Source organism: Macaca mulatta, chromosome 3 (genome assembly GCF_049350105.2).
Source record: "Macaca mulatta isolate MMU2019108-1 chromosome 3, T2T-MMU8v2.0, whole genome shotgun sequence".
Taxonomy (NCBI): domain Eukaryota; kingdom Metazoa; phylum Chordata; class Mammalia; order Primates; family Cercopithecidae; genus Macaca; species Macaca mulatta.
Window position 1 is genome coordinate 106106601 of NC_133408.1, and position 12419 is coordinate 106119019.

At 39.6% G+C, this 12419-nt stretch overlaps 1 protein-coding gene across 2 annotated transcripts in view; it reads left to right on the forward strand.

Moving 5' to 3' along the window:
* Positions 1-12419, forward strand: part of RAPGEF5 (Rap guanine nucleotide exchange factor 5) — a 243076-nt gene that overhangs the window by 164341 nt on the left and 66316 nt on the right. For both annotated transcript variants that reach the window (NM_001194158.3, XM_077995108.1), the window contains 2 exon segments: positions 1693-1811; positions 2271-2359. In NM_001194158.3, the coding sequence (NP_001181087.1) occupies positions 1693-1811; positions 2271-2359 (208 nt within the window).

Here is a 12419-nt window from a genome sequence, read left to right on the forward strand (position 1 = left end):
GTCAAAATATGCATTTCTCTGCAGCCACCTTATTTCACTTCAGCCACATGGACAACAAAGGAACCCCTTTGGAGAAATGAAAGATAGCAATTACACATTGGTATTCATGTTACGGGAGTCCCACTGTCATCCTCAGGGAGTTTAACAATGAATATCCAGCATTAATTGCCACAGTAACTACATGCGTCTGACCTTGCTGAAATGTAATACATCAGTTTTACATAGTGAAATTATTTACCACTGAAAGATTAAAAAAGAATGATTATAAAATTATATTGCCGTTTAGAATGACACATATTTTTTGTTTTTAAGAAAATCCTGGAGGACTTAAATGATTAGCTTACTGCATTTTCTTAGGAATCAGAATACCAGGAGGTAAAGTCACAATTTTATCAGTGATGGCTGGCAATTAGGCAAGATTAGTGCCTTCCTATTCTTATGAAAGGTGAATAATATACATTGACATCCCTGATTAGCCTGTAGAACTAATTAATAAGGCACAATGGATATTTTTTCTCTGTTGGGGGTGGGGTTATCCTCTTTTATATTTGTACCTGACGGTAGGTAGGTAGGATTTTCTGTCAGTAGGGGAAATGTGCTAGTAGCCCTGAGCACGTAGTGCCCTTTTTAAAGAGGTGACATCATCTTTAAGGTGAAATCTACTTACTATCAACTTTTCTTCTTTAATCTTTTGCTCAAATCCTCAGAAATAGGGAAGCTAGATTTTCTGACATGCATCTTACAGTTCCTTTTTCCCGGGCTACCACGCTTACTGGGTATTGCACACTGGGAGAATTTCACACTCAACACTCTGAAAGTGTTCATGGCTCCGAGTTGGAGGCCACCCTGCTGGGTCAGCAGCAAGCTGTCCTCTGTGACAGCGCCACATCAGCGGGCCGCACTCGCTCTGGGCTGTGGAAGCTGTGTGTGCAGAAATGAATGATGGTTCAGCCGTCTCTTCTTTTTAAAAAGGGACTGAGGTGAAGAAAGTCTGTGCACTCATCCATGACATCCGAATTTCAGCCTAGACGAGATTCTAACTAGAGATCCATTTTGCTTGTATTCTGGCAAAACAAGTACATGATAAATTTGAAGGCCCTCTCAAGTCTGAAAAAAAATTGAACTGAATGATGGAGTGGGTCGTTTTTTTTTTTTTTTTTTCTTGCCTGCCTTTTAAAGTAAGGGTGTAAAGTAAATGAATATATGTATTGATTACGACTGTGGAATATGGCTTACTCATTGTCTTCATGTGTAAATAATGTATATTTTGTATGATTCAACTTTAATAGAGTGTTTAATAAACATCTGCCAGGTAAAAGAATATAGTACACACATGTGTACTATATTATATTAATATGTTGTGCTTTTTGAAACTTTGAATTTTGTAGTCTCTAAATTGTTTAGGTAGTTTTAAAAATAAACTCTGAATTCCACCTCCACTTTGTTTTCTATTTCCTTTAAAGTATGTATGTCTCTAATGTTGTAAGTTTTCATAGCATTTGAGCCTGGATACTTTAATATTAGAGGGAGATTTTTGACCAGACTCCTAATTTATTCTGAATCTTTAAAGAGATGATACTGTAAAGCAACTCTAGAAAATATAGCTTTAGTTAGCTCCTTCCCACCCCTGCCCCTTTTAATTTTCTCTCTCTTTTTCCTTCTCTCATCCATCATCCCTGTCCACAATTAAAGCAAGATGATGAAGTGACGACTGTTCAGGTTAAAGAGCAAGACCAGAGCGTCCTGGTGCTGAAGAAAGTGCAGTGCTGTGGCCCAGCCCCCACAGCTGGGAGTGCGGAGAGCCATTGGAGGTGAGAGTTTCCCTGCAGCCACAGAGGCACGCGCTCCCGTTTCCTTTTCCCTGCCTGCCTTCCCTTCCCTTGCTCCATCTCACTCGCTCTCTGCCTCCTCTACCCTCCCTCCCTCTCTTTTCTCTCCGCCTCTCCAGCGTTCTAGCTGACTGCAGAGCTCTTAGCAGCCAGATGGACTCAGTTCCCAGTGAAAGGACAGGGATGGCAAGATCTTTTAGCATTTAGGGGATGCCTTTGTTAGTAACCGTTCACAATGGGCAGCTCCCGGCTGAGGGTCTTTGACCCTCATTTGGAGAGGAAAGATTCCGCCGCGGCGCTCTCAGACCGAGAGCTGCCCTTGCCTACCTTCGATGTGCCTTATTTCAAATACATCGACGAGGAGGATGAGGACGATGAATGGAGCAGCCGCTCGCAGTCTTCCACCGAGGATGACTCAGTGGACTCTCTGCTCTCTGACAGATATGTGGTGGTGTCCGGGACCCCGGAGAAGATTTTGGAGCACCTTTTGAATGACTTGCACCTGGAAGAAGTCCAGGACAAAGAAACAGGTAAGGCTCTGAGTAGCTCATGCTTCCAGACTTACAGCGGCTGATGCCCTTGTCAGTACCCTCAGGGGCAAGGTTCCCACTGTTAGCTGAAACCGGGGTGGGGAGAAATAGCATATGCTTTGTGCGACTCATCCCTTGCCTTGTGCTGATTTGTTTAAATCCAGTAAATGGACACATGTAGATCCCAAGCAGTTTCCTGGGAAGTAGCTGTACAAAGAAAATGATATGAAGGCAGCTGTTCTTGTTTCTTTGGCAATTTTTCCCAAATCTCACCTAAAGGCAGTTGGCAAGAGACCAACATTCAATAGCAACATTCAATGGAAAGAAATACAAGGGGGAGGAGGGTTAGCAGGCGTTCACCTGGCATGTAGGCAGTGCTGAGCTGCGGGGAGCAGCCTCTGTGTTGAAATGTCAACAATTAATGCAACTACTCAGCAGCTACATGCTTAGTGGCAACTTCTGCCTTTTTCCAAGTGGTTTACAAACTGCCTGGTCAGAACAAGCCCTGAGGTGCAGACTGTGATACTCCCAGCTCTTCAGAGCAGAAATTGTAATGCACTAAAGCCTTACTGATCAGACTTCTTGTCTTTTAAATTTAATCTGAGAGTAGAACACTCACTTTGCTTTTCCACCCATGCACTTTTGGAAACACTACTATTCCACTTACAAAATGACTTATCGGTAACTTCCTTTATCTCAGAAGGGAGAGTGCTTGCTTCTCTTAACCAGAATTTGTAATTTGTTCCATGCTGGAGCAGTTATTCCAATGAATAGGCCTCTGACTGTAGCCTGCATTTTGCAACTTGATCCCTTAACTGAAATGCGCTTTTTGCTCCTTCCATAGCACCTGTGAGACCCACAGTTTCCTTAGGTTTTTACCATGCAGGAAGGATTTTGAAATGACAGCTTAGGTGGGAACAAGAATTTCCTTGTGTCCCTGGAGTTTTGTCTGAACGTAAGTGATGTCTGGGTTTATATTGCGTTATAAAGGACCATAAGAGAAACAAGAATGTGTGAAATACATAAATGGGCAAAAAACAGTATCAAAATGACCTAATCATGTATCCTACAGTAAAATTATTGTGTGATTTTAAAATTCAGATAAATACCCTATTTTGCATATGTCTGAAGACAAAATCAATAGTTGTCATTTATATACACTAAACAAACAACTAAAAGAAAAATATATTCTCTTGGCATTTGCTGGGTTGATTTTGTATGTCTATAGATTAATATTTTGTGCGTTTGAGCACTATTCCCATGTTCTGCTTCATCAAATATAATCATCATGGAAGGTGGGTCTAATTTTCAGTCTACTGATTACCAGACTGCTTTACACAGGTGTTTTGAGCTAGAATACAGACAAATGATGTGTCATGGAAACGACACTTTAGTAGGGGTTTGGAAAGATTGAATACTTTGTTCTTCTTAATAACACTACAGTTCTGTAATGCAAGACTTTGTGTCTGGGTTACATTAGTAAGCAGGGAAATTATTATAACCTGCCCAGGCCTAGCTTGATTTCTTTTTCTTTTTAATTGTCATGAGTTTGTGTTCTCTTTGCTTTTGAGAAAATGGCTCAGGTGCTCACAGGTTCCCACTACTTAACACTGAGAATGACAAATCACTCTTACTATTGTTGCTAATGTCAGAATTTGCCTCCTATTGGGAAATACAGTGATTTGCATCCTGTCTAGTGACTTATTCTTGCTTTCTTCTCAGTTATACCAACCCTTGGATCATGTATGTCACTTCTGCCATGTGCTCACAAAGCCAAGAGGACCAGGACTTCATGGCTTGACTCTCCTAGCACCAACCTAAGTGGGGAAGAAGGGGTTGGTTGGGGTCACCTCACCTAATTCCTGCTCATTTCCTTAGAGTTTGGGGGAAGGACACACATGAAACGTTAGAGTTTTGCGGAGACATCTGAGTGGCAAAAGTGGTAACAACTTTCACCAAAGAAAGATTTTATGAAAATGGAAAAGTCAACTTTGGAGAAAATGATTAATGTGTATATAAAAGAGATGCCTAAGTGGAAGTCAATGGAGCTCTTCCAAACTTCAAGAACGACACTTGGAGAAAACACAACAGAAAAGCCACCATGTGGTTTCTGTTAATAAGATTATAAGAAATATAATAAATATAAAATAAATGTGTGCAAATTGAAGAAAAGGAGATATTAATAGCTCAAATACTAAGTGAATCAGGTATTTAAAGTAACAGGACCCCTTGTCGCTGACAAAGGTGAATTCTAGTTCTTTATCTCGGTCAGGTAAGCAACCCTCATTATCAAAGGCCCGGGTGTGCAGGAGCTGAAGAGAGTTGCATAAACCATATGGAGGACAGATGGAGGAAAATGAGAAGGGGCTGCAATAAAAGTACACAGCAGCATTTTTATGTTCTTGAGCGCCCCTTTTAGGGAGATGGAGCCATCTGGGGCCGCGTGCAGCCATATGGTGGCCCTCCACATGGCCCAATAGCAGTGAGGAGGAGAGGGTCCATGGGAGACAAGGAATGGTCCTGGAGGCTGGGATGAGCCTCTTCTGGATTCTTACATTTTTGGACCCACCAGAGGCTGGGGAGTATAACTGAACAAGAGATGTGAGTAATTTCTCATCCCTTTCCCACAGAAGTCACTAATTTGTGAAAATGTAGGTGCAGGACCCAATAGAGGAGGCCCTCTGTGCTCCCATAGGACAAGTGGAAGTGATTACTGATTGATGTTAACATACGACTAAAGTTTACTCCATTGAATATAGCAGGGAAGAGAATGCCAGGGCTATTAAAATGAGGCATTTCTGTTGTTTCTGGACTCAAGAATAGAATAGGAAACAACTAAACAATTCATATAGTATTCTATCAGCAAATCAAGCTTTTTAAAGGAAAAATAATTCTAGAGATGAAAGCAACCTACTAATGATTTTCCTAAATGAGTTGACTCACGCACACCTACTATATCTATTTTCATAATCCCTCAAGTACATAGGCTTCCTCCTTGGTAGTGAAAGGAACAAGAAGTCATCCAGTGATATCTGTGGAATGAAGGAATGCGTGAGTGAATGAGTGAATTTCTTTCTTTTTTTTTTTTTTTTTTTTTTTTTTTTTTTGAGATGGAGTCTCTCTGTCACCCAGCTGGAGTGCAATGGTATGATCTTGGCTCACTGCAACCTCTGTCTCTCGGGTTCAAGCGATTCTCCTGCCTCAACCTCCAGAGTAGCTGGGATTATAGGGGCCCACCACCACGCCCTGCTAATTTTTGTATTTTTGGTAGGGACAGAGTTTCACCATGTTGGTCAGGCTGGTCTTGAACTCCTGACCTCGTGATCTGCCTGCCTCGGCCTCCCAAAGTGCTGGAATTACAGGCATCAGCCACTGTGCTTGGCCGAGTGAATTTCCTAAACTCTTAAAGAGAAGATCAATGGGAAGTGCTGATAAGAAACAAGCAAACTGACCAGGCATTTGGGTCTTTATTTGCAGCCAGTTTTGAAATGTTCATTCATCTGTGACAAGATCCCTTTTTGTTTACTAAGTTAGCAGTAACACTCCCTGAGAGCAAGCAGGAATGAAATTCATTGTCATCTAAATTTTTCAACATTTCTTCTTTTGTCCGATAGTTCTTCATTGTTTAAAGTAGGAAAACTGAGTCTGGTAACTAGATATTTGTGAACCTGGACAGTGATTGAAGCTGTTTTCAAAGATTTCCTTTTTTCTCCCCCAAGGTTCAGGTTTTGCCTTGAAATATTTTGAAGTGTTAGAGGAAAGTCAAGTTGTTTTTGGAGCTTTATCTTTTCCCAGAAATGGGGCAAACATCATTGGGCATGAGATTTACATGAGAGAATTACAAGGAAGGCAAGAAAGAAAAAGAAACAAGGAGCAGTGAGTTAGAGGAGTTGGAGGGATGGGGGAGCAAGTTTGGGCCCAGCCAGTCCTGCTCTGTTGTGGTCCTGCTAGTGACTGTACCTAGTTAACTCTTTCTCCTGCCTAGAGAGGATAAAGTGTGTTTTGCTTACAGATACTTCTGTAGTGAATGATAATTTCTGTTTCAAAGCAGGGGGAAAACTGTGGATTACATGGAGAAACCCCTTCTTATTGATTTTTCTTTCTGAATCTATGTTATGACAGGTCTACCTTAGGGAAAACATAGGAAATATGTTATTTCCCATTTCCTTATTCATCTTTTTGAAGAAAATGTACTTATGATTACAGGTTTCCAAGAAAAAAAAAAGCCAACAGAGAATAGAATAGTAGGAATAGGTAAAGCCTACCAGCTGATTCTCATTAGGCCTGACCTGATTTCTTTTAGGTATGGCTGCTTTTTTTTTTTTTTTTTTTAATTTCATGAGGTTATCATTCAGTATATTCTGTTAACATGCCTTTGTGTGGAAATGTCTATACAACCCGCCTTGATTCTTTCAGAGATACCTCAGTGTTGGGGGGTTGGCGTTTAGCAGCACATAGTAGGTTGAGCATGTGATTGAAGGAGTGAGTTCATTACTGTTCTAAAGAGGAAACAACCTCTGTGAAAGTGCTTGTTTTATATTATAGGAGTGTCTCACTCAACTGATACAGTCCGGAAGCTCTTAATGGTCAACCTAGTGACTTTTATTTTTTTATTTTTATTTTTATTTTTTTTGAGACGGAGTCTCACTCTTGTCACCAGGTTGGAGTGCAGTGGCACTATCTCGGCTCACTGCAACCTCCACCTCCCAAGTTCAAGTGATTCTCCTGCCTCAGCCTCCCGAGTAGCTGGGACTACAGGTGCAAACCACCACGCCCGGCTAATTTTTGTATTTTCGGTGGAGACAGGGTTTCACCATGTTGGCCAGGATGGTCTCAATCTCTTGACCTCGTGATCCACCCGCCTCGGCCTCTCAAAGTGCTGGGATTACAGACGTGAGCCACTGCGCCTGGCTGTGATGTTTTTTAAGCATTGCACTGAGAAAACATTGAGTAAAGCGAGGGCAGGTACCTCATTTTCTATTAACTTTTTAATTTTGTCTCCTGCCAACACCAAGCTCATGATAATCCCTTGATATTTAATTCTGTAATTTTCATGGAGGAAAATTAAGAATATCTTTCTTCTTCTCCTTGGAAAGATAGAAGACAATGTAAGTCAACTTATTCCTTGCTTACCTTGCCTTTTAGCATTCCTGGAATGATACTGGGTGCCTCTATTCCAGGCTTTTTCTCCCAGGTTGCCAGACCATAATAACCCTGTAGCAGCATGTCTTTTGCAGTACTAAAACTTTTTGAGGGTAGGTAAATATTTAGATGGCAGTAAGTCTTTTCATGATTTTGTACAATTGTACATGTACATGGAATTATCTTGTATTTATATCTTTTTATTTCTGTAAGGTCATGTAATAAACAGACCAGTGTAGCTTATCTGTAGCTGCACATTAGCAGCACCTGGGATGCTTTTAACAAAACAGCAATGTCCTGAGATCCTAATTCCGTTGGGCTGAGTTGGGGCCTAGGCCTTAAGGCCTTTAAAAGTTCCCCAGGTGATGCAATCTGCAGCCAAGTTGAAAGCCACTGAAATAGAACATTGTCTCACTTCCACGTTTTGAAAGACCAATTCCAGGTTTCTAATGGTTATAGATATACAGAGAATTGGGAACTTCTTTCCCGCTTTCCAACTCCTCTGACAGGACTGTATGTCCAGCCTCATGTCCACTGGCCCCTGCCCTGGAGTTCTGCAGCCTGAGAAGTTCATAACTGACAAACCTACACTGCCAGTCCATGCATTAAAGTGGTTTTGGATAAAAGGACACCATCAGAGGGGACAGAGGTACCGGACACACAAAATGTTTGGTTTTTCATCTCTTGGAATGAGAAGATGTGACTATAGTGAACAAGAACCATTTGGATTTTTGTGGGTTGTGTCACATGACACAAATTCCTGGGTGGTCCTTAGGTGTCACAGCCAAGAATGCTTCTGAGAGAAATCATGTTTTAAGAAAGGAGAAATGCACATAGCAGAGTAGAAAGGTTACTAAAATGAGATTCTAAAGTCTTGAGTACCAGATCTGGGCTCCATTAAAAAAACAGCCAGAGACTTTGAGCAATTAATAAATGAAATGATCCCTGAAGTATCTTTCATCACTAAAACCCTTTGATTCAAAGGGATCTATATTTTCTTTCCTTGCAAAATATGTTACAGAGCCATAGAATTTTAGATGGGAGGGAGACCTGAGAATTCGTGTAGGTGACCTCCAAAGTCATTTTATGCTGGAAACACCTCGTGCAGCCCTTGCACGAGGGCTTAGGAAATTTGGTCTAATTTCATATTACTGCTACTTTTCTTCAGCCTCATAGAGCTGTTAGAATGTTGACAGGGTATTAAGCTTAGAATCTAAGGCTGAGTGGCCATACCTGGTGATGATTTAACTGTGTTTTTATATAACCTTGTCCAATGGGAAACTTTTTAAGTTCCTTTGAGAAATTATGCCATAACATTTCTAAAGAATAGCTTTGATTTATCACCCTACTACTAAATTCCATTTGCAGAGTTTTATTACCAAGCCATTTTGGGATATTCAGAAATAGTGTTGCAGGAGAAAAGCAGCAGTTTTCCCTCAGTGATGAAATATATTACATCATATCTCTTCTACTAGCCATTTCCCTGCAATTCCTTAACTTTTAGCTTTATACACTGCTTCTATAAAAAATGTAACAGTGCATTTTTAGTTATTGAGTCTCTGCATGCACCTGAATGAATACATTAGAAAATTTTAGTTCCTTTATTTATTTAATTCCTTTAAATATCTTTGACCTCCAATTGCATAGGCACTGTTCTAAATGCCAGGGATACAAAATAGACAAACTACTTACCCTCCTGAAGGCTTATATTCTATTGGAGGGAATCAGACAATAAACAAAATAAGTAAGAAAATATTGTATATTAGATGATGGGTTGCTAAATAGCCAATATCATCATAGGCACGTATTTGGGATAACTATATCCATGTCTTTAAAAATAAAAAAGCTGGAGGATATTTTAATGTATTTAAAGTATTTTAAGAATTAATGTGAAACCTCTAGTCAAATGCAACAAATTTCAGAATCAAAAGAAACACACTTAATTGAAATTTTTAAAATAACATAAAAGAAATTTGAAGTATGTATAGGTATCCCCAGATGGTAAATCACTATTGTTAGAACCCATAGAATCTACATTTGTGGAAATGTTTAATAAGGATATCAGCCTTTTACCATCTTAAACTGTGAAGATCGCTTTATCCAAGGCAAATAACTGGACTGGGCTGCTACTTAGTCTTTTTCAGCTTTTTGAAACTGTCACTTTAAAATCTTAGATTAAGCACTTTGGGAGCCCAAGGTGGGTGGATGACTTGAGGTCAGGGGTTTGAGACCAGCCTGGCCAACATAGTGAAACCCCGCCTCTACTAAAAATACAAAAATTAGCCAGAAGTGGTGGCGCTGAGGCATGAGAATTGCTTGAATGCTAGAGGGGGAGGTTTCAGTGAGCTGAGATTGCACCACTGCAGTCCAGCCTGGGCAACAGAGTGAGACTCTGTCTCAAAAAAAAAAAAAAATTAGATTAATTTGTTTGCATACATGCTAATAAAAAAAAAATCGATGAAAGACTGAATTCATTAGCACAAACTCCAGCTGCCCTGGGTGTGCGTCAGATGCAGATGAAGAGTACCACTGTTTGGTAAGGACTTGTTTTTCCAGATAAAGCAAAGACTTGAAACAGCTGTCCACAGTGACAGTACAAATCCCCAAAATGGTGTCAAGAGAGAAAAAGTGCTCAAGTTAGAATATGATTTCTGTTCTACTTTATAATGTATGTGCTGTGGTTTTTGTTTTGTCTTGGTTTGGATTTTGGTAGTTCCTTGAGCTTCTCTCCTAATTACTGATATGGAGAATGTAATGTATGGTATTTGTTGACCATAATCGAAGCATTGGAAGGCTTTATAAATTAGTGTTGACAAAGTGATGAGATAATTAGAATTGTATAGAAATTTTCTCAGTTATTTCACTTATAAAAGCAGAGGCTTTAGGCCACATGACATTTGAGAACCCTTCTAGCTATGAGAACCAGGTTCAAAGATTACTCCAGACACCAATTTATTTATTCAAACCTTGTCCCATTAGAAGGACATCCTTGTGCAAGATAATTATCCCCATTTGATGGACATAGAAGCCAAGGTGGAAGTTAATTCAGCTGCTTCAGTGATGGTGCTACCATTTGAATCGGGAAATGAGCCCAAATATATTCCGAGTTTTATCCCAAAGATTATTTTTGCTAGAGACTGGAATCATGGATGAAAAGCATGATTGAAGTAAAAATCTACCATTCAACTCAAGCTTTAAGCCCCAAATCAGGTGCTTCAGTACCCACTTAAGGGCGTTCTAATCTCCAGTACAAAGACCTGCTTCTTGAATTCCAGCTGTGAGCAGAATGGCCACTGGGTGAGCTAACTGCTTCAAAAAGGTTGAGAGAGAGAGAGAGAGAGAGAGAGGTCTAGTTCCAGCTGACACTGTATCAGACTACTCACAAGAGAAGTGATTAAAAATTAAATTTTGACTGTGGATTTCATTTGAGGTGCTCATCTTCTGGGTTAATCTATTCTTACCACCTTTGAACATGCAATATTATGTATGATAACAAGGGAATTGATGCTTTTACACTGCCAGTAGATTGTGGGTTAATTAATACCCTTGTTGTTAATGAAGCAAGGTGAAGTGAAGTGAGACCCAGCCGAAGCATAAGATCATTAACATACACTGATTAATAATGGAAATGTGGAAGTTTTCATTACAACACAACCAATGGGCAAAGGAAGATATTTAATGGGTATGGATATATTTGATATGAGTATAGCAGACCTTTCAGGGAAACAGTCTCGATTTAGAATGAGAATGGATCATTGGAATGCATTTTTTTAATTGAATCATTTTCAGGTTTATACCACATTTGAGCTGTAGTTTATAATCTGAATTTTAATTTTATAAACAATTTCAGCATGGAAGGTTATGCAAATGTTACAGTTTTCCAAATAAGAAAGTACTCAGAAAAACGTAGACTAGTTTATTCAATGATTACCTGATATTTCTAGTGAACTATGTGGAGAGATGAACACTTTCATTAAACCTTTACTTTTATGATTTGCTTTCATCCTCCACCCTTATTTATTCTGTGTCCACTGTTGGAATTTACTACAATAAATGCATAGGCGTGTATATGTATATTTATTTATAAAGTAGAAAATAAGACATTGGGTAACTAAACTTGTCATATTTAATTAAAGGGAAACTACAGTTGGCTTCGCAGATGTGGCTTTTGCCACAGAAGGTTGACCATTTTACAGCAGACTTTGTCAAGGGAAAGGTCAAGTGGAAGTCTAGAGCATGCTAAACAAACCAAAGTATTATAGGGTTCTAGGAAATTAATTTCAAGAGGATCTGAAGATAGGGAATGGAAAAAGGAGTACATGAGGGGGAAAGAATGACCTTAGAAATTAGATCCTTAGCTTCCAGTCTATAAGAATTGTGGAAAACGTGGGCATCTTAACAGTTTATGGACTTTCTTCTTTAAATACTTTGAAGGAAAATGTCAACCACTTTCAGACAGGTTAGAGTGGAGGTTTTGTCCTAGAGGCTGAAGGTGAGATAATCTGGAGGTTTCCTGCACACTGTGTTCTATCTAAATGACATATGCATGTGACTGCTTACTTCCTCGAAGTCAGTTTCAGTGCCGACCTCAACCCCCGAACCCCGATTTTCCTGTGTAAACTGCAGCCAGCATAAGTCAGTGGACTTTCTACTTCATTCATATTTGCATATTTTGTTTTCTTTTTATCCTTTATTTACATTTATTTGCTTCACCTGAAATACTTTCCCTCTACCTCAAATGCCCAACTTGACACTCATCTTTTTAGCTAGACTTCCATGGAGAACTTTAGTTCTTTCTTTGTAGTTAAGTAAATTTCTAATTTTCTAGAACAACTGGAGGATAAATTATTACAAGTGATAAAAGATTCTACTCTAGTGAGAGTTGCCCTAGTATGTACAGGAATTGTCAAGTTTCAGA